Below are 22,812 nucleotides of genomic sequence, written 5' to 3'. Positions count from 1 at the left end.
TGACTTAATAGGGTAAAATTCAGTCAACTGTTTAAAAACTATAAATAACTGATGCATTCATGTCTTCAATCTCTTTATTGCCTCAAATTTGATGTTGCTGTAACTGTGTTTACTCTGCTTTACAAGTTAAAGCCAGTGTGGTCTATACAAAATTAAGAGCCTTAGAAAGACCAGACTAGATCACAAAAGTTATTTTACTACAATGCAAGATGAAAGTAGTGCTTACCAAGTGTATTGTGAGAGGCGACGATTATTAAATATATGAACACACTTTTAGGTAAGAAGAAATCATAAAATAACCTAAAAAGTTAGTAATATCTCCTTGAATATATTATTCTGGATATTCATCTATCTATATTTGAAGATACTTTTATTACCTAAGATCCTATTAAATATAATTCAGAGTAAATGTATTCCTTATTTTTTGTTAAACTGGTCTCCTCTAAACCAAAGTTATACAAATTAGTCATGGGGTCAGGAGAAAAAGATGGAAAGGGGAAATATACTGTGACGAGAGACGCAGGAATCAATTTTCTGATATGCCACATAACTTGAAATAATTTGGCAACTGGACAACAGAGTTGTCTCTTTTATTAGCACATTCAAACAGCAGCAGAAAACAACCTTCCATTTGATTCTTACTGAGATTTATTATTTTTAATAATGCCACTTTTCAGAAGTATAGTCATGTGCTCACTTAGACAGGCTGACAAAGTGAAAACTTGTATGTGATGCAAAGTACCCTTTGGGCCATTGATTAAGACATAATATAGTGCAGTGACAAATCAAGTCAAATGCCCGCAGCAGACAACAAACCCCAGCCTCCCCTTCCCATGGTCTGGCTCCCATTTTGCACCATAGAACCCACAATGGAAATCTGGCAAGACATAGAACACAGATGGCTACTGACTGACATGAAAAGTAAATTTTATTAAACATGTTTACATACATGAGTTGGAATTTCATTTAAAAGCACAGGGGAGTGTTAAGACAAGTGGTCAAAATAGAAAGATACTACCCAATTATAATCAGTTGATTGTTGGCCACTAAGACAGAACGGAATCTAGTAGAAGTGCACCAATGCTTCAGTTCCTCCTGCTCAGCATGGTGAGCAGTGGTCAATCTGTGCCCTGTGGAATGATGGGCAGATAATTCTGGCATGTGTAAATAATAATAAATAATTCACTTGGTGCAGGCAGTATGTCTATGAATTAAAACCTAATGTGTACACAGTGTCTACATGTGTTACAGCCCCACAGTAGGAATCTACACCAAAATATTTATTAGAAGGAATTTGGTCCGTACTACATCACGTTTTCCGGAGGGTAAAAAATAAAGTCCATCTATAGACATTTCACCACAGACCCAGAGACTGAGTCTGGCTAAAACCTGCAAAATGTCTATAACAAAAATGGATGGCTTAGATTTCTTGGTTATTTCGGTATAGTAATTAACAAGCAAACTGTACAAGTACATGCAACATACAAGCTGGCCTATGTGGAACTAACATACATTATTAAATAACCTTTTGTTTCTTTTCTTTTTAAAATTTTTTTTACAAAATGTGCATGCAGCTTTGAACAGTTCCAAGTCATGCTGCTCTATCTGTGTAATCACAAAAGTGGAGTGACTCATAAAAGGAGGGAGAACATATCAATGCACCCGCAGAGACTGCAGTTTGTAGCACATGTACAGAATGTCACAAGGGAAATTCAAGGCCAAGAAAAACTAAATGAAGAAAATGCAAATTGAAAGTTGACTTTGTTTATTTTTCCCCCCAAAAGTAAGATACTTTGCATTAAAAAATCAAGCTTTGTGCTTGCATCAATCTCAAAGAAATGTAAACTAAAATTCGATAAAAACATTAGTTTAGTGCAGAATATTTCAACTGGAATTTCCAGTGGAATATTGAACAGCTCATACCATGCTCTTTCCAGGGCAGATGGGTGTGTCTACACTGAGGCATGGCTGAGAAGCCTGGGCGTAGCTCAAAGTGTCTTAGGCTCAAATCCATTCCTAGTCACCATTTTTGGGAAGTCAAAGTATGGTTTATACACATGAGCATTTTTTTTTTTTATATCAGGAAGAAAAAGGCAATACAAGGAGTGTTTTCAAAGTACAATTATGCAGTTAGTTTTAGTCCCCAGCATTAGTTGCAGATTGACTTCTTTAAAAGTCTTCCATGCAAAACAATGGAAACCATAAATTAATTTTCTAGAATGCAAACAGATAGGCTCTTCATTAAAAAAGTACTTCTGTGATTATTTATTTTGGAAGATAACTTTTTGTCTTTTGGGTTTCCACACGTAAGACTTTAAAGAATTATAAAATGAAAGCTAGTGAAACCCTTCTTTGGCTTCACCTTATGTAGCTGTTTAACACTTTGGGGAGATGCCACAGAGACCACTTCAGCCCTTTTTTTGGTGCTTTTGGAAAAAAGAAGGGAAGAGTCTCTGTTAGCATCATGAGGCCTGTCATGACACAGCCAAAAAAACTAGTGGAAATAACAGATGTGGTGAAAACAAAAAAAAAAAACCTCAAGAAACGAAAACCAACAAACAACACACAAATAAACAAAACACACAAAAGAACAAAACAATTCAAACATCAGGGAAATAACACTGCTTGTGGTCTGTGCAGAAACGTGTAGAATACAACTTTTCACAGAGTGAGAGTTTCCAGTTTGTTCAATTTGGGGTGTGTGTGTGTGTGTGTGTGTGTGTGTGTGTGTGTGTGTAGGTGTATGTGTAGATTTAAAGTTTCTTCTTTTTCTATTTGTTAGAAGCATCAGTGACTCTCACCAGCACGTTGATTCTTCCTGTAATTTGATAGATTGCCTTGTTCTGTCATATGAAGCCATGTTTTAAATAACAATTGGGACATATTATTGAAAAACTACTACAGGCAAAACACAAGTTGATTGTCTGTCTCCAACAATGCTTTTGATCATGAAATATCTGGTTCAGATTATTATCCTGAAAGGTAGAGTTTTATTGGAATGACTCTGGTATGAGTTCACTATGATCGAATACAGGGAGGCCCAGTTGAACTTTCCAGAGATGACTGGGAAGCCCGGCGGGTGAGGGGAGTGAGTGTGGGATCCACCAGTGAGGACGGTGGGAACAATTTGTACCATCCGATCACCATGCTGGACAGGTCGAGTTCTTCCAACAAGATCTGAGCCACACCCATAAAGCATTTGTGGTCCATTCTGCCATAGTCTCCCCAGACAATCACCTGCAGAGAGAGAGAAATGCAACATTACCTGGACTTCTCTCTCCTTCATATCCGAGGGGCTCAAAGCAACTATGCTGTAAAAGTGGGTCAGTCAGTGAAGCAGAGGAAATGAATACAACTATCACCAAGGAGAAGGCACAGATAAGAAGATACACTAACCTTAAGATGCTTATAGACACTTCACAATAATTTTTAGGCTGATGGAATGAAGGATTGTGTGTTCCTAGTCAATGAGGAGTATTATCTACATAAGCCATGTTAAAGAAATAAATACATAAGATTATTTTTATATGAATGCAACACCTTTCTTGTGTAACTACTATCTAATTAGCGATGTGCAGGACCATAAAAATATAAAAATTAAAATTTGTGCAATTTAGGAGGGCAGGATGAGCAATCCAACTCAGTATACCATGGAATGTATGTACAAGAAAGTATGTACAAAGAATGAGAGTACTCATTTGATTTCTTTTGTATTACGGTCTTTTTAATGAAGGGGTAGATCAAACAAATAATTGTGGGCTGGTACCTTTTGAGGACTTGCCTGCCAATTTTAATTTAGATGATTAATATTTCAATTAGATCATTAAAAATTACCACAATCTAGGTCAACTTCTATTGGCTATTGGTGTCAGACAAGCCTTCCATTACACATAGTCCCGGGTTCTATTTTCTAATACTTCAGTCATCTGTAAAGGTTCCCAACTGGACTCATTCACCTGTTTTATACAAGCAGAGTTGGTGGTGAATCCCACCTTTAAACTTTACTGAGTAACTTTGTGAAATTACTTTACCTCTTGAATCTCAGACATAATCTTTAAAATGGGGATAATGATAGTATTGCGCATGTTAGTTACAAAGTTTAAATAATGCATATAAGCACCTAGAAATGCATCTGGCATTCAACCAGGACCCATTCTCTTCTCCTCTCCCTCCTCCTCTTTGTATCCCATGTTTGGCAGAGAGCAATGCTCAACCAGCTATTATTAGCATTGTTTTGTTTGATATATCTCTATCTATTTATCATCTATCTATCTAGTGAGGATATATCTCTATCTATTTATACCCATCTATCTAGTGAGGATATATCTCTATCTATTTATACCTATCTATCTAGTGAGGAGTGAGGAGGGGCGGGAACAGGGCAAAGCTAGAAGGAGAGGATAGAGACAGAAAAGAAAAGAAGAGAGAGAGATAAAATAAAATTGTTCTCTATTAGATCCACCAAATATTTTTAATATTATACATTATTTACATTATAAACTAACCATTTGAATTTCTTCTACTCAAGAATGTTATCCTACATTTATCTCTTTGTGTTTTACCATCTCTTTGATATATGAATAATACAAACATTTCAATGTAAAAAGCCAAACAATTACTGACCTGAAGAACTTTACCCTGTGGACTTTCATCAAAAACCAGAGACTGCTGATACAAAGGATCAAGGGTTTTTCGTGCAATTCTTGTCTTCTTCTTGGCTATACAGGCCCCATTTTCCAAAAGATATACTTTGACATATGGAGCTAAACAAAGTTATATTAACATACAAGAATTATTCCTTAAATTCAACTGTTTTTTTAATTAGAGAATTCCCTATTAGAGAATTAGAGATGCTTACTGAAAGTTTCCCATCGACTGTTTAAATTACTTAAAATTTTCATTGCTCCATAAATTCTATTCCTTAAATCTATATGTTACCATTACTGCCATTTTCCTCATTTTGATTCAATGTATACAAAGTTATTTGAAGACGTTGACTTACTTGGGTTACAATGCAGGTTTATATCTTAAAGCTCATTGTTCCCCTTTTACAATTAGAATATATTCTTTTTTTCTTTTGCCTTTCTAAATGTGCAGAAAGAAAATAATTGACACTAGCTAAGAAACAACCATAACTAAACTTTAAAAAATATTATAACATACTTCCTAACACCTTCTGAAAGAATAACTGTGCAAGGAAAACCCAAATCCATTTTAATAACATCAAAGAACACAGAAACACTGCTTTTTAAATTAATCAGATGATGCAAAACAGAGCATATGAAATTCAAATACAGCAAATGTTTTTATTTGTTTGCCTATTAAATAGCCCCTTCACCAAATTCAGGAATACTTCTCCTTACCAGGTGTAGATTTGGAACCAGGCTTTTGTGTGAGGCTTCGTGCTCTAATAACTTCAACTTCTAATTGACCCTTTTTGTCCTCCATTCCAATTTGTATATCACCTGCAAATGGAGGGGAAGCAAGATGTGTTTCAGCTTCTTTCCAGTTAAGTGCAGTTAAAACAAAAAGGAGAGCCCATAACAGACTACAGATTTTTATCTTCATGATTTTGTTGAGAAACTAATATTTAGACCCCCTCACTCCACAACCCACTTTTCTTTCTTGGCCTCTAAATCAAATTTGGAAATGATTCTCTTATTTTTTCTGGTATTAATCCCTCTTATGAGATTTGCAAATTAGTTAATAAATGACTATAACAACACTGAAGTATTTCTATAATTCTTGTACTTAATGTGATTTCTTACTCTTATTTCATCCAGTATATACTAAAAAATTGTAACCATATGTATTTTCATTATCCAGAGAAAGCCACCATTAATATTTGGTGAATATCCTAGCATTTTCATACTTCTATCAATCTATCTGCCTATCTATCTATCTGTCTATCTATCTATCTATCAATCAGCAATCATGATCATATATCATCATTTTATTGACTGTATGGACTACTGCATGGACATGTCATTACTTATTAAATCAGACTCCTATTGATGGAAATAAAGGTTATTTACATAAACTACTTTATGGTGCAGTGTATGTAAGTAGGGTTATAATGAACAGTTTTATAAGAATTCTTGCACACATTCTTGAATAATTTATTTTTTGAACACAAAATTCCAATATTTTAAGTTTTCATATCTAATAGTATGGACATCCAAAAATTCCATGCATTCTGCCAACTCCTCCAGAAAGGTTTGCACTATCACCAGAAATATCGCTCTTCCTGCCTCCCACCCTCACTAATACTGGTATTAGCAATATGTCTAATACCAGTATCAAAAATATGCTTAATTTTTGCCAATCTGGTTAAAACGATATTTTAATTTGCATTTCTTTGATTATTAAGGAGCATTATGTAGCCCATGTATAGTTTGATACAAAATTAGATCAGCAACTAGAATGAGTCCCTTCCTTTTTATTTCATGAAAATATTTGTTTCATAGTTTTCATGTCTCTCGAGCTCGTATTTATTAGAGCTCCTCTATGAAAACACCTGGGTGTATTCTCCCCATTTTTTGGTAAGTAGAATGTTAAATACTGACAGTTATAGTTCTACTCAGGTTTTTTCAGCTTTCTACTTACTCTTAAATTCTTTGTGGTAGGTTATATTTTTTAACAACTGTTCATCTCAAATAAATTTTCAAATGTTAAGTTTTTTTTTTTGAGACAGAGGCTTCCTCTGTCATCCAGGTTGGAGTGCAGTGGTGTGATCTCCGCTCACTGTAACCTCCATCTCCTGGGTTCAAGTGATTCTCCTGCCTCAGTCTCCCAAGTAGCTGGGACTACAGGCATGCGCCACCCTGCCTGGCTATTTTTTGTATTTTTAGTGGAGACAGGGTTTTACCATGTTGGTCAGGCTGGTCTCAAACTCTTGACCTCAGGTGATCTGCCTGCCTTGGCCTCCCAAAGTGCTGGGATTATAGGTGTGAGCCATGGCGTCCAGCCTAAGCATTTGCATAAGTGGTATCATTCAGCAATTTTCTTTCTTCACTTAACTACATTTTCTTAGATATCCATCCAAGTTGATGTGTTGAGATCTAGAACATTCCCTTTAATTTCTCTATTACAGTCTATTACATGAATGTCATATTTATCTACTCTCCAGTTAGGGGTCTTGGCTTTCCTATTTGGTGCTGCTACAACAAAATGCTGCAAAGAGCTTCTTGAGGATATGTAATTCGAAGTTGTATTGCTGGGTCACAGCACATCCACACTTTTATTTTTACTAGATGCTGCCATATTATTCCAATTGGTGACTGCACCAAATTACACTTCTAATAGCAGTGTAAGAGAATGCATATTTCTAAGCATCTTTGCTACTTATATTGAAAGATGTAAACAATTTGGACAATCTGATATGCAAACACATACATACACACACACACACATATACATGTGTGCTTTGTAGAAATGTTAACAGATAAGTAAACTCCACTCTATTTTCAGTTTGATAATTTTTTCTCATAAATTAAAACTGAATTTTTATCAAACATTTTTTCTGCATACTTAAGATGGTCATTTTTTCTTTTCATTACAGTAATGTGATCAACTATATTAATTAGTTTTCATATATTAAACCAACCATGTGTTCATGAAAAAAAATCCCATTTGGTTGTGATAATATTATTTTTGGTATTGCTGAATTTGCTTTTCTTGGGGTTCATGAGGGACTCTGGAAAGTATGACTATATTTTCAGTTCTGAAAAATCTATCAATCATTATATATATACTTTTTATTGTTACACTCTTTGTTTTCCATTTTCGTTTTTATTTATTGATACATAATATGTACATAATATATGTACATATTTTTTAGGTACATGTGATAATTTAATACATTCATATTCTTTATTATGATCAAGTCAGTGTAATTGGGATGTCATTACCTTAAATATTTGTTTTTTCTTTTATGCTAGAAACATTTGAATAATTCTCACTCAAACATTATATTTTCAATGGCGTCTGGCCTATACTCCTTCCTTCCCTATTCTGGGACTAATTAGACATATATTAGACCTCACTTTTTTGCTCGGTCTTATAACTTCTTATTCATATTTTCCATTATTTTGTGTGTCCAATTAATTCTGGATACTTTCTTAAGGCTTTATCCTCCAGTTAACCACTAACCAATTATCTCCTCAACTCTGTCTAAACTGCTGGTAACTCATCCATTGAATTCTTAACTTTAGTTATATTTTTCAATTCTATAATTTCTACTGGGCTCTTAAAGATTTGAGTTTTCTGATGAAATTCTCCATCTTGTTTTTTATTTTAGGTACTCTTCTTTCTCTTCCTCATGACTTGAGATGATGTCCTAAAATTGCATTAAAAAGATTTTCCTTGTTTGTTTGCTTTGTACAGATTGTTCAGTTCACCACTCAATGTGCTCTTTCAATCTCTCAGGTTTTATGTTTTTCTTAAACACTCAGGCATCATTATTTTCTCCCAAAAACTGTCTCTCTATTCTCTTTTTAGGCTCCTGTTAGAGTAAGTTTGAACTTTTTGGTTTATTCTTCCTACATCCCGAATTCTCCTCTCTTATAAAAGATTTTCTTTTTTTTTAATTTAAATAGGCCATGTTATTGGTGGTATTCTATAGTTCTCCTTGTATTTAATTATATCTTAAGCTTTGTTCAGTATACTATTTAGCTCATCCACTGAGTTTTAAATTTTAAGTCATTATATTTTCCATTCTCTAACTTTCTTTCTTAAAAATATATGCTTGTTTTTTGTTTAATAACCTCTTGGCGTTTTTTTTCTGTGGATTATATGATACTTTATCTCTGAAAACTTCTAAGTTATTTCTACTTATTTGAATCATTTCCATTTTCTCAGGCATGGATTCTTTGGTCAGTTGATCAACTTTGTTGTTCTAGACATTCTCATTAGTTTTATAATTCTGTTTTAGACCACAGTTCCTAGAAGTCTTCTGTTCCCCTTTTGTCCTTTTAATGTTTCTTAAAGATTTCTTTTTAAATCACACACATATCCCCAACTGTTCTATAAAACCTGTTATGTTTATACATAACTAACTTCTACCCCTCTCTCAACTTCTTGTCTTCCAAAACTTACTGCTTCCAAAATTTTCAATATTTTTATCTGATTTACTTTCTGGCATTTGCCTCATTATTTCTAAGCACTACTTATATTATCCTTTCTGCAGTTTTAGATAGTATTATTGACTTCCAATTTTGATCTCTTTCACTGCCTTCCTATCCCTACTACATACTTGACAATTTCTGTCATCCCATTCTCCCAATATTAATATTATTTCGACTATATAACCTTATGCATAACTGTGTGAACTAGATTATAACCACTTCTCATTTCTTAGATCTTCCTTTTCCCTACACTTAATTAGTGTCTTTTAATAAAGCATTTGCTTACATTTTTATGTAGACCTCACTAGTTCAAATCTTAGTCTCTCCTGGTTGCTCATCTCTTCCATAAAAATCAAACCCATTAGGTATTCTATAGATTTTTATCTCATGAAATCTGACATGATGCAATTTGAATGCTGCTTTGAAACCTTGCTGCAGCTACCTTTAGTTCTTCCTTTGCTATCACCCTGGGTATCCCAATCATCTTTATCTTGTGAGGAAGCATTTATTTATTGATTCCTTTTTTTTTAGTTCATAATTTTGAAAATTCGCTTAGTTCATTTGGTCAAAGTAAATCTTCTAGCAGCTTTCTGAGAAATGTTAGCAATGAGGAAAATGATTTGAGGCCTTGCTTGGGGGCGAGTATGTATCCACTCTAGCCTCAAAATTACGTGATAGTTTGGCTGGCTTTTGTATTCTAGGTTGGAAATCTATTGTTATTGAGAATTCTGAAGGTAATGCTAATAGTCTTCTGGCTTCCAGTATATTGAAGAATCCAATGAAAATATGAAGAGCCCAATGAGAATCTGATTTTTTTTCTTTTTTTGTTTTCTTTTTTGAGATGGAGTCTCGCTCAGTCGCCCAGGCTGGAGTGCAGTAGCACGATCTCGGCTCACTGCAAGCTCCGTCTCCTGAGTTCACGCCATTCTCCTGCCTCAGCCTCCCGAGTAGCTGGGATTACAGGTACCCGCCACCATGCCCAGCTAATTTTTTTTGTATTTTTAGTAGAGATGGGGTTTCACCGTGTTAACCAGGATGGTCTCGATCTCCTGAACTCGTGATCTGCCCATCTCGGCCTCCCAAAGTGCTGGGATTACAGGCATGAGCCACCACACCCAGTGAGAATCTAATTTTTGATAGTTTTTTTGTAAAATTATTTTTCCTCTTAGGAAGCTTGTATGCTTTTCTATCAAGCCTCAGTGTTGCTAAATTTCACTATATTGTGTCTTCAAGCTGATCTATTTTCATGCATTTTGCTGAAGTTCTTTCCCACTGCAAGATTACAGAAAGATTAACTTAAGTGTTTTCCAGTACTTTTTAGTATCTTTCTCCACCTTCCCTTTTCTTTTTTATAGTTAAGTCTAAAATATTAACTTTTTTGGTAAGTTGTGTAGGGTGAGGGAATTCTGTACATTTTTTCACACAGGTAAATAGTTATGCAACTATAATTAACTGAACAGTCTATCTTTTTTTTTTTTTTTCTTCCATGCTCTGAAATGCCACCCTTGTCCTACATTTAGATCTATTATATCAGGGTTCCTGGTAATTCAAATATTTATGGCTAATTTTACTTCCTGTTTCATAATATCTCAAATTAGAAAAATACACTTGAAATTAGAATAGTTGTTTGCAAACAGTAACTCCCTAGCTAAAATGTTGCTTCTCACTTGTATTGCTATTACACAATTTTAAATATTTTAAATGACTTTGTCAAACACAAAACATCAATTTTCCTGTAGGAAAAAAATGATTCTTACCCATTGCAGGGGTGGCAAGAGTTTGGCGTCCAACAAGCTGGGCTGGTCCCAATCCATCAAGAAAATCACTGAATTGACTGTCAGCTCCCAGTCGCACTCCAGGAAATATTAAACTATCAGCAGAAGGATAAAAACCAAAGGAAAAAAAAAACCATGAAATCTTCTAGAATTCTTTTCACTAGTTTCCATTTGACTAATTATGATCATGAAGCATAAATATTACTTAGACAATCTTTTTTTTTAATTGATTATTTGCATTGCCTTTGAGCCAAGCATATGAGGCTTAATATTGATTGAGGATAGGTGTAAACTCTCAGTTTGATACCTAATGCTCTATTCAAGAGGGCTCAGTTATAGTTTTTAATATATCAAGTTCCAAATCCCTATATAAATGTGTTGCTGACAAAAAACCATAAGATGCAAATTTTTATATCATAAACTACACACAGATACTTGCTCATGAACATTAGGTAACATTAATGCTAATTTTTTTTTAAAGTGACCAATAATTTCTTGAATAAATGTTATAGTTCAAGTTCTTATTTATAAACATTTAATTGATTCATTTTTGAATCAATTCTGGTTAAATTCATCTTTGAATCAATTAAATGTTTAAATTATTTGAGACTTTTATTTGGTTCCAATTGAAATTAATTGATTAAAAAATCTGTATTTCCCCCTATAATATGACTTCCTGATAGCCCCAGGATGTAAGCTGCACAAGGATAGTGCCTGTGCTTTTCTTGTTGACTGATGTAGTTATCACTGGGTAATAAGAACTATGCTCATTATGTAATAGGCATTCAGTAAGCATTTTTTGAATGAATATATTTCTATAGAGACTTACTCTTTCCATTGTGCTTTCACATCTATTATTTCTCTTAACTAAGGGAATTAAATGGGACACAGATTATAATCCCATCCAGAGACCATGAAAATAAATCCAAGAGATTAAGTGGTTTATGATGGAGGCAAATTTTATTTGTTACTTTTTTGTATCAGAAAATGACGTGTTCAAGTCTCATTTGTATATTACTTTATGCTACTTCATTCAATACTGGTATTTTGTCAGTAAGTTTATCTCCATAACTTTCATACCTGATGATTTTTGTTCTTAGATATTCCTTACTGGAAGCATGCATAACAAGCCAATCATTTGACCAACTAAACAAAGACCAACTAGTTTCAGGAATGGGAAAGAATATCACAAACAGTAATCTGGCATAATTCTGTTAAATTTTCTAAACAAAACAAAAAATCCAGTAAAGACAAAAAATATTAGATTGGTATATGAGTAATGTGAATGGTAATGAACAAATAATTATAGAAAATTTATATGTGGTGAATCTCCATGTAATCCAAAACAACACATTAACTACTTATTTGTAAGATCCACTACCTCAATAAAAATTCAGTTTTACCAGAAATATTCTCAAGCATAGGAAATAGCAGGTTTTGTGCAGGATCCATATAAAATGTCAGAAAAAAAAAATCGAACTGAGTAAATTTTTAAAAATTGTATTCTATTTTCTCAGAATTAACTAAAACATTTTAGTCAGAAAAATAATGAAGCTGATAGATCCTGGATTATTTCCTAAGGTAAAAATGAGTCAGCAATGTTTCAAAAACAAGAAAATGTAAGTTACATATATGACAGTGTTAGACTTAGAAAAGCTTAGGGTCCAAATTAGCTTGGAGAAAATCAAGAAAATGGGAAATCAGTTCCTTACTTATAAATTTTAATTTAGACTTTGGTGACAGGGACAAACTATGAATTTCCCATATGAAAGAGTCCATTACCTGTGGCATTTCTACACTAAACATCCAGTAAGGAACTATTCTGGGCTTTCCTAGATGGAGGAAATGAATTTATTCATGTGGACTCAGAATTTCTTCACCCTTTGAAAGGTATGAATGACCAGGTGTAGAGGTGTGTCCATGTGTACTTACTTATAAGCCATTAGGGTGGTTTAAAATGGATGGTTGAACTTCTGGTTAAATAGAGAAGCTGCACAGTAACACTCAGTGGCTTTGTTATTTTACTGATTAGTACACAATTCGTGGTTCCACAGCCATGCAGACGTGCTGACAGCACTTACTTGCCCTCAGAGCTGTAACTGTTGATGCTGCCATCAGTAGACTCTCGGCTCGGCTGCCTTACCATCTTCCTCATTTCAGCTGCCATGCCTGTTTCTGTACTTCTCTGGATGGTACTTTTTAACTTTTTGTGGCCCGACTCTGACAGGAGAGAGTAAAAGAAACTCTAAGTTTTATTCAGACAGTTTCCCCCTGAATATCAATTGATCCTGCAAATATAATAGTTAATTTTACACATAATTACAAATTTGATCAGAAAAATAGTAACCTAAGGGAGTACTTTGCTTGATTCAGGCTCCCTGCCAAAGTGTGCTTGGCTAAGAGGAGTAGCACTGGATGCTACACCATGGCCACAGTTTCAGTGACTGCCTGAATCTCAATCAGCCAAAATGAAATCATTGTATTATTGATGGTGACAACTTCAATGAAAATCTGATTTTGGCACCCAACTGTTATGTGGAAAGATAATGGTGAACAATCTAATAGGTTTCTCCTAATATGGAATTCACTAAATGTATATGAATAGTCTCAAAGGACAAGTTGTATTCTTTTAAGGAGAAGGTGCATTTGGAACCCAGTATGAACAATACCACAGTTTTTGTACTATCACGTATCAGCAATCCTCATAAAGAGAAACTAGTATTTTAATTGATGATTTTTGTAACACTTTAACATACACTATATAATATTTATACACATTTGAGATGGCATATAGATTACAGAGTTAGGTATAACAGGTTTTATCCTAATTCAAAGACTACTGAGCTATCTCATGGCCTTTTGACTCAGCTGCATGAGTTCTGACTGGCAGTTTTGGGGTGTACACCTCCATTTGCACTGGGTATTACATGCATTTGCATTTCAGTTCTTGATAAGTTCAGAAGAATTTTCTTGAGCCACTTTGAAATGCACTAACCAGCATTCTATTCATAGCATGGAAATAAATTCTAAACTATTTACTTGCTTACATGCATAAGCAGTATCAATAGGTTAGGAAAACTGCTAGACTTTATTCCATCTATACATTCTATAAACATTTCTGGGTTTTGCTTTAGTTTTTGTATAGTATCATTTAATACCCATTAATAATATATGAAAAATGCTCTATATACATAATTACATACATAACTACTATATAAACACATTAACTTTTCAATCCTCATAAAACCTTTACAAAGAAGGTACCTAAATACACTCTTACATAAGCCATTTGAAACACTGCATCTTTTCCCTCTCATTTTTGGTCATTGGATTCCTTTTGTAAATTGTCTAATCAAAGATATAATAGGTTATGCCATATGAACTTAATGCTGATGCTTCCTACACATTGTTTTAGTATGTTCATTAAAATTTTTACTTTTTATTGTTCTTAACCTTTTTATTGCTATTTTTGCTTACAAAGACAATATATGTATATTACAAAATATTTAAATGTTACAGAAATTGCAAACATTGAATGCCCCCTATAATTTCACCACTCAAGGAAGACAATGGTTAATAATTTGGGAACTACTTTTTCTTTATACCTATACAAGCTTCTTCACTTGGCTACTGTGATCCACACTCTCCGTTTTCCTTTCTTTGACACTGGTTGTTACTTCCCAGTCTCTTCTGCTGCATTTTTCCTCTTTGAGATTTTTAGATATAGATGATCCCTAGACCTCAGGCCTCCGACCTTTTGCTTTCTTCAACACTTACTTCCTAGGTGATCTCTAACATAGCTTTAACATAGCTAACAAAGTCATTCATGCCATTGTGCCTCCCAAATATACATCAAGGTCTTAACCATTCTCTTAAATGCTGAAGTCATTAATTCAATTGCCTAGTAGCTCCATTTACATATCTAATAGGCACTTCAACATTAACATATCCAAGACAGAACTCTTCCCCACCTCCACCACACTACCACCTCCTACTACTAAATCCTCCTCCCGCAGTAAATGGTACTGCAATTCACTTGGCTGATCAGGCCTAAATCCTTGTAATCGTCTTTGATTCCTCTAACACACCCCACATCCAATCCATCAGCGAATCCTCTTGGCTTTGCCTTCAAAATGCATCACAAATCTGGTCATTCTTCTTCCTCTCCACAGCTCCTACCCTACGTCCAGACACTGTCATCACTCAAAAGAGCAGTGCCATACCCATACAGCTGGTCTCACTGCTTCTATTCTTTTCCTCCTCAGAATATTCTTGACATAACAGCCATGGTGAGTCTTTAAAAATGTAAATCTGAACATATCATTCCCCTGCTCAAGATCTTATAATGATTAATCACCAAAATAAAATGAAAATCCAAAATTGTTATCGTGGCCCAGGAAATGCCATATCATCTTGTCTTTGGACACCTCACATCTCATCTTCTGTCCCTCATTCCATATGACCAATGCTCTCCAGTCACACTGTCTTCCTTACATTTCCTCAAGTCTGCAAGCATGCTGCTTCTGTTTGTCCCTTCTTTCTTGCCTTGTTCCTTATTCAGATTTCTGCTTCAAGAGAAGCTGTCTCCTCAGAGAGGCTTTGTATAGTATTCCTTTGCTGTGCTTTATTTTTCTTCATAGCAGTGCTTCATCTGCCATTAAACCTTTATCTGTTTGTGGTCTGTTTTCCAATTAGAATTTAATTTCTGTGAGAGCAGGGTCATTGTGAGTATTGTTCACTGTTACTCTTGATATCTAGAACAGGGGTATAAACTGTTGATAGTGAAATCACACCACATATACTAATGTGCAATTTTCACATTCCATTTAATATAATGTAACACAAACAGGTATATATTTATTCTTTTTAAAGATTGCACTATTCCATTTTATGACTATGTGGTTCATCATTAAACCATCCCTTTATTGATGGGCTATTGGATATTTCCAGTGGTTATAGAAGAGCTTCTACAGGATGAATTACTGGAAGTTGAAATGCTACTGAAAGGGTAGGAATCTGTTTAATTTAAATAGCTATTTCTAAATTCCCCTTGAGAAACATTGTAGTGATTTATACTCCTACCAACAGTCATATGGATGTTCCCACTTACCTACCTATGGCTCAAGAATTCTCTACCTTTCCCCTTTTTGGACTCTGTCTTGTCCACTTGACTTGTCATTGTGGAACATGCACACTTATCCAAGGCAGGGACTTCATCTATGGCCATTGTAAATGCTGTTTAGTTTAGTTTTGGCATTTATTCATTTATATACCGATTCCTTTCTAGAGGTAATTCATTTATGAAGTCACTGTGGTAGAGCAGTGGCCATTCATGGCCACATACTGGCCAGACCTCACTTGAAGGACAGGGGTAAGCCCCAGGGATATATTACCAAAGTATTGAGCCAAGATGAATTACAAGTGTTTATCCAAGGCAGCATGAGATAACAAAATCTGGGTAGAACACCAGTTATTGAAAATAACGAGGATCATGGCTAGAGAAATTACAGGAACTTTAAATGGTGAGGTGCTGCTGGAAACTGGGGGAGAAACAGTTAAGAGGATCAACAATATGGCAAGTTCAGGTTAGAGTGTTAGTTCATTCTGCTTTTTGTTCATTCACCTATTCAACAAATATTTATGGAGCATCTATTACGTGTCATACAGTGCTCGAGGTGCTGGGGATGTACGGATGGATGAGAAATGTCCTGCTTTAAAGGAGTGTAGATTCTAGTTCACATGTATATACAAGAAAGACAGTGAACAAAGATACGATATCGCTGATAAGTGCTATGGGAAAAAAATTAGGCAGGATGAGAGGGGTAGAGAGTGACGAGGTAGAGCAGGAATTGTTTTGTTTGAAAAGGAGCCAGGGTCTGATTAAGCAGTGCAGGGGGAAGTGAGGACACAAGCCATGAGGAAAGAGGGAAGCAGTACACAGCAGGGATTGGTCCTCGTGACAGGGGAGGCTGTGAGTAATGGTGGCTGTGGCAGAGGGGAAGGGGAGGGCTACAGTCTTGCAAGTAGTGCACAGGTCTCCAGGCTTCCTCTCGTCTTTGTAATGCCGATGTTGACTCCAACCCAGAGGCTTTGTCACCAGTGATCTCGGGCTCTGTGTGTTGCTGGCAGTCCAGAGGACGGTGAAGTGCAGACTGTCAATAACTGATTTCTCTTGCATTATCTAACACAGGTTTCACATGATTGTTGTTCATTACATATTTGGTGACAAATGAAAAGAAAAACCTTAAAAGCGAATAATCTTTATTCATTTGTATATTTTAGTTGAGATATCAAGTTTTCTCAAAGAAGGATATATCTACAGGGTATCTCAAAATTCCTACAGCCGTTTTAAACTTTAATAGCTTCCACAGTGTAAAGGATACAAATGCTCAAAAAACATCATTTGAGGGGCTAGTTATTGAATTTTCTTTTATATTTACTTGATTTTGTGAATTTGAATAATATATTTTTAATATTAAAGTTTTTCTTTTAGTCCTGCTGAATTAAGATGGCAGATGAACTGACATCTAACTGTTGTCTTACTCATATTAATAAATATTCATGAAAAGAGCTTCAATTGACTAAGCAATATAAAGGTCTAGGCAGAAGCTCAATAAACAGTTCTAGTTTGGAATTTGCCTTATTTAAATTCATAAGGGCCCCAATATTAATTTGGAATGTGAGCATTAGAAGAAACATTGTTTTATAGATGTGGAAACTGTAAATCTGGAGAAATAGAATTCATGCAACAAATTAGTTCAGCACTTACTCTGGGTTCAGTCTTTTCCAGATGCTGGCAATACAGCAATGAGCACAACAGACAAAATTCCTGTCCCAGTGGAGCTTACATTCTAGTGGATATAATGACTTGCTTAACATCACACTAGTTAGCAGCAAAAGCTAAATTAGAAACCTGTCTTTCTAAATCTTAGTCTTGCAATCATTCCATTATACAACATTTTAGGAACACGTAAAGTCTGGTCTTACTTATTTTGCAAATAGAACAATGGTCTATCTACACAGGTATTTTCATGTATACATTCACATACGGCTTTGCAAGTTAATTTGTAAAAGTTTGTTAAAAAGCACATATATTCTATACAAGCACAAACGTATAATTATCTGCATCTATGTACATATGCTGTAATTATAACAAAAATGTGTTACATCTATGTAACATGTTTAATGTCAATATAGTCCATTAAAATATATACAATATTAGAAAATGCTTTTATGCTTTTAGGAATGCCATCATTATTAATTATTTGTATCCATTGAAGAATCATTAACCTTCTAAAGACATGAAGGCTACTACAAATTATGACATGAAACCTTTGATTTGTGAATACCATCTCAAGTATTCTATTAAGAATAAAAAAGATTAGATAAGTAGTACATTTTAATATTCTTTAGTCACATGAAAAATTACTAAATTCCAAAATGTTTGCGGGAAATATTTCACTCGTGTTCCGGAAGGGCAAACTTTCTCTCAAAGAGTATTCCAAAAGGTGTCATATTTACATGTGAACTCTTTCTCTCTTTGCTAATTTAGAGATATGTATTATATTTAGAAACAGCCACTGACTTACAAATTCATTCTATAAATACTCATTAAATACCAAGAACCTATGATATCGGCATTGTTCTAGGTGCTTCAGATACAACAGTAAGAACAGAATAGAATAAGGAATACAATAAATCTGTATTGGTAAGTTAGGACCATGAGAAACAGATCAAGGCTAGAAAGCTAGACAAGAGAGACAGAATATATTGACATGCAGATACAATTAAAATCTATGGTGCTAAATGTGACAATTTAGGGAGGAAATACAGATAAAAAGAGTAAAGAGAATGGAGCTTGGAATATTCCCACAGTTAGATGTCCAGAAGAAAATCAGGACTGTCAAGGAGGCTGAAAAGGAGGACCTCTTAAGGTGGGGGAAAAGCAGTAAGTGCAATGGTACAGAAATCAGAAGAAGAAAGTGTGTCAAGTAAAAAAAAAAAAATATGTTGTTGATTGCTACTTAAGAGGTTTAGTAAGAAAAAAATATAGATGGGACCACAGTGCTTGGCTTCACGGAGATAACTGACTGAGAGGAGTGGATTCAGTGAAGCAGTAGGGTTAGGTGCCTAAAAGGAGTGGCCAGTCAGGAGAGGGAATTAGAGGTGAGTAAACAGAGACAGCTCCTATGACTACTTTGTATAGGTTTGTTGTGATTGAGAGATGGTATTTGGAAAGTCACACAATATTAGGGGAGGTTGTCCTTTTCTTTAAGATGCGTGGTAGTAGAAGTTGTTTCTGTGTAGATTGGAATAATTAGATGAACAGGGAGAAACACATTGTTAGGCTTAATATTATGGGTTGGAGAGATGTATAAAGATAGATAACATCAGATAAATCATCTTCCAATCAAAGTAGTCTCTGAGGCCAAAGCAGTCTGTGATGGAATTGGATGGACTATCCAATTCCATCAATTAATTGGAAAAATCAGTAAGAGTATCACCTGATTGATTAAGCAATTTAGGTCCCAAATAAATGCAATAATGGTTTGTTAACTCACAAAAACAAAGTATCAAGTAAGTACAACCTTTTTGGTTATTCTGAAATAATATTTTTTTATTTTTGTGGTGACAAATTCAGTCATTTTGTAAAAATTAATTATTTTTTTTAAGAGACAGGGTCTTGCTAGGTCTCAGTAACAAGATCACAGTAAGCTATGATTATGCCATCACTAGATGGAGTGCAGTGGTGTGATCACAGCTTACTGTTACCTTAAACTCCTGGGCTCAAGCGATCCTCCCATCTCGGCCTCCCAAAGTGCTGGGATTACAGGCATGAGCCACTGCGCCTGGACAAAATTCAGTTGTTTTTTTCTTTCTTTTTTTTTATTGTGGAACTGCAGTGAGAACTTGAAAATTCAGTTTAAAAAAAAATTGTTGTGGTTAGTATAATACACTTCGTTCATTTTGTCCTTCAGTTATTCAACAAACTATTTCCTTAGTGATTTGTGCCCCGATACTATATATGTAAGTGTGAAAAGGAAAGAAGCCCATCAGCCATTTCATGGTCTAGAAGGAGACACAGACAAGTAAAAGTCTCCTTGTGATGTGGTATAAGTGCTGTGCAATGGGTTTATTTTATATGTATTAAACTTTATGTATTTATTTTATATAAATTCAATGATACGAAGAGAGGAAGAGAAGGGGCGAGAATAATTCAAGCAGTGAGTGAGAATCACAGCTTGCAATGCCACTTAATGAGCATGTAACCTGGAGAGATCATGAGCTGAAAAATGCAAATCTTCCCCTTTGTTTCAGTTCCTCAAGATAATTCTGGTGTTTATGAAGATTTCTAAAAAAAGGTTCCCTAAAAGCAAGCCAATGGCTTTATCTGGTGTTTAAACAAAACAGCACCAATGTAGTCAAACTGTGTAAAAGCAGACAGTATTGGACTTACTGAGACACTATAGATTGCTCTTCAAGAGATTTTCACAGGAAATTTTAACTCTGTGCAGAGGTGGAGGAAGGATGGAGGCAGGGTGGAAGGGAACTGTGTACTTGTATTTCAAGCCAGGAGAGCAGCACACTGAAAGGTCCTGAAGAGAAAGAGTATGGCCCCTCGAGATAACTACATTTCCTGAATCACCAGAGTTAATTTAATGGTGAGTGAAGATAGTGACGTATGAAGCCAAAGAAATAAACACTGGGAGGGCCTTTTATCTAAGGCTCTCAGGGTGCACAGTGACATATCATTTGAGCTGATGTTGTATTGTTATTAACGCTGTTCTTAATAATCTCAAGGTCCTGGTCTTCCTCATACCAATGTTACCCATATAAAATTGTGTGTACTTTGTATTACATGCAATACAATATAGTAGTATTGCTATATATCTCTAACAATTATTCTTTAAAAGAAAATACACAGTTCTCCTTTGTTGATGTCAGATACTTCCAATGTGTAGTAACCATGTAGTTGGAAATTTTTATTAGTCTTCCCTAATAGTGCCATCATTTTCTTTAGTATTTAAGCAAATAAACACAAATGTTCCTTTTGTGTTGCATCAAGGTTTTTGAATATATTTTATCCCAGGCCAGATAAGTGCAACTTGTAAAAATTTCATAGGTCAGAGAATTATTTTTAGAAAATGTCACGAGAGTTCTTTGACTTTTGTTGTTTTCCTCATTTTCTCTCACTTATTCTCCTGGTTAATCCTATCAATCATAAACTCCACTATTTTCCTTCCATTTTTCCATTTTCCAAAGGTATTTCTAATGAAAGAATAGAGTGGTCAAGAAATTAAAAACTCATTCTGAGTACTTTTGTGAGATAGATGGAATCATTCTTTTGATGATATTTTCCTTCAAGAGAATACGTCAAATGTTTCCTAGTGATGGACTTATCCACTTTTATTCCATTTCCCTAACCCAAAAGATATAAAATGTTTTCTTTTGTTACCATGTACTTTAAATTGTTTACAGATACTACTTCAGAAAAGGATTCATCTGTTTGAACATTGACCTTTATTTTTATTTTCAGCTCTTCCATGGCTAATAGCTATTCTTTCATTAAAAACCTGGTATTGTTATGATTGACTATAAAGCCTTGCCTGTCAGAACTGTTTAGCTCACTCAATCACACTTATACTTTCAGCAAAATGGTAGCTAATATAACTTTGATTTTTCCATTTGCCAAGCTATTGAAAGTATAAATAATAGCAAGTTCAACATGGCATTTCATATGTTTTAAATAATCTTCATATTAAACTTAATAAGGCTGCCCAAAAATATTTAAGTAAAGAGATTTGTATTCACTGAAACATACCATCTGTACCACCTCTTATTTTGGCTAAAGCCAGGTAAGAGAGGGGGAAACATCCAAATGCTGAACTTCTCACTCTTGTAAATTGTTTGATTTCACAGCTTCAGTGTTTCCAAAGTATTTCTAGTGTTAGGAGCTAAATTATGTCCCTCTAAAACACATGTTGAAGCCCTAACCACTGTACCTCAGAAAGTGACTGTAGTTGTAGAAAGGGCCTTTTAAAGAAGTGATTAAGTTAGAATGAGGCTATTAAGGTGGGCCCTAATCCAATTGGACTGGTGTTCTTATAAGAGCGGGAGATCAGGCCTCATAGACACCAGGGGTCACCTGCACAAGAGGGGCCACCCTAGGAAGATGCAACAAAACTGCGGCCAACAGCAAGCCAAGAAGAGAGCCTCAGAAGAAACCACTCCTGCTGACACACTGATCATGAACTTCTGACCTCTAGAATGTTAAGAAAATAAATATCTGCTCTTTAAGCCATCCAGTCTATGATATTTTGTTATGGCAGCCATAGTAAACAAATACATCTGGGGAGTGGATTTTTTTATTTTATCATGTTATTTAATAATTGTGATGATTTAGATACTTTAAGCATGTGGGGATAAATAATCACCTAAATTGTGTGAGGATGAGATTAAGCCCCAAATGCTGGGATGGACTTGGTTTTCAGGTTGCCTTAAATAAGAAGTGGTCTGAAGGCCAGGCATAGTAGTGGCTTATGCCTGTAATTTCAGCACTTTGGAAGGCCGAGGTGGGTGGATTGCTTGAGTCCAGGAGTTCAAGACCAGTCTGGGCAACACAGTGAGACCTCATCTCAATTTCAAAAAAAAAAAAAAAGTCATCTGAAGTATTACATGGGTATACTGAAATCATTTATTAACAACTCCTGACAACAGGAAGATAAAGGCTCAGATTTTATTTGCTCAGTAGTAGCAAAAATTTACTTCATATTTGTTTTCTTTACTCTTCTTTGTTCTAAGTTAATACCTCAGATGAAGCTGCATTTCATTTACTAAGCATAAACCTATAATATCTCCTTACTGGCGGGGCGCGGTGGCTCATGCCTGTAATTCCAGCACTTTGGGAGCCC

At 35.0% G+C, this 22,812-nt stretch overlaps 1 protein-coding gene across 50 annotated transcripts in view; it reads right to left on the bottom strand.

The window, feature by feature from the left end:
* Positions 1 to 557: 557 nt before the first annotated feature.
* Positions 558 to 22,812, bottom strand: part of RIMS1 (regulating synaptic membrane exocytosis 1) — a 492,346-nt gene continuing 470,091 nt past the window's right edge. For 23 of the 50 annotated variants that reach the window (XM_021937444.2, XM_009205504.4, XM_031667173.1 and 20 more), the window contains 5 exons: positions 12,982 to 13,120; positions 10,883 to 10,995; positions 5,364 to 5,465; positions 4,624 to 4,763; positions 2,745 to 3,237 (listed from right to left, as the gene is read on the bottom strand). In XM_021937444.2, the coding sequence (XP_021793136.2) occupies positions 3,019 to 3,237; positions 4,624 to 4,763; positions 5,364 to 5,465; positions 10,883 to 10,995; positions 12,982 to 13,120 (713 nt within the window). In that variant the 3' untranslated portion in view covers positions 2,745 to 3,018. Of the gene's footprint in view, positions 3,238 to 4,623; positions 4,764 to 5,363; positions 5,466 to 10,882; positions 10,996 to 12,981; positions 13,121 to 22,812 lie in introns of all 50 variants that reach the window. The other 27 variants (XM_031667194.1, XM_031667193.1, XM_031667195.1 and 24 more) reach the window with 4 other exon arrangements.

This window comes from Papio anubis, chromosome 6 (genome assembly GCF_008728515.1).
Source record: "Papio anubis isolate 15944 chromosome 6, Panubis1.0, whole genome shotgun sequence".
Classification (NCBI taxonomy): domain Eukaryota; kingdom Metazoa; phylum Chordata; class Mammalia; order Primates; family Cercopithecidae; genus Papio; species Papio anubis.
Note: the sequence above shows the minus strand (reverse complement) of the source record. Positions and strands in the feature narration are given on the sequence as shown.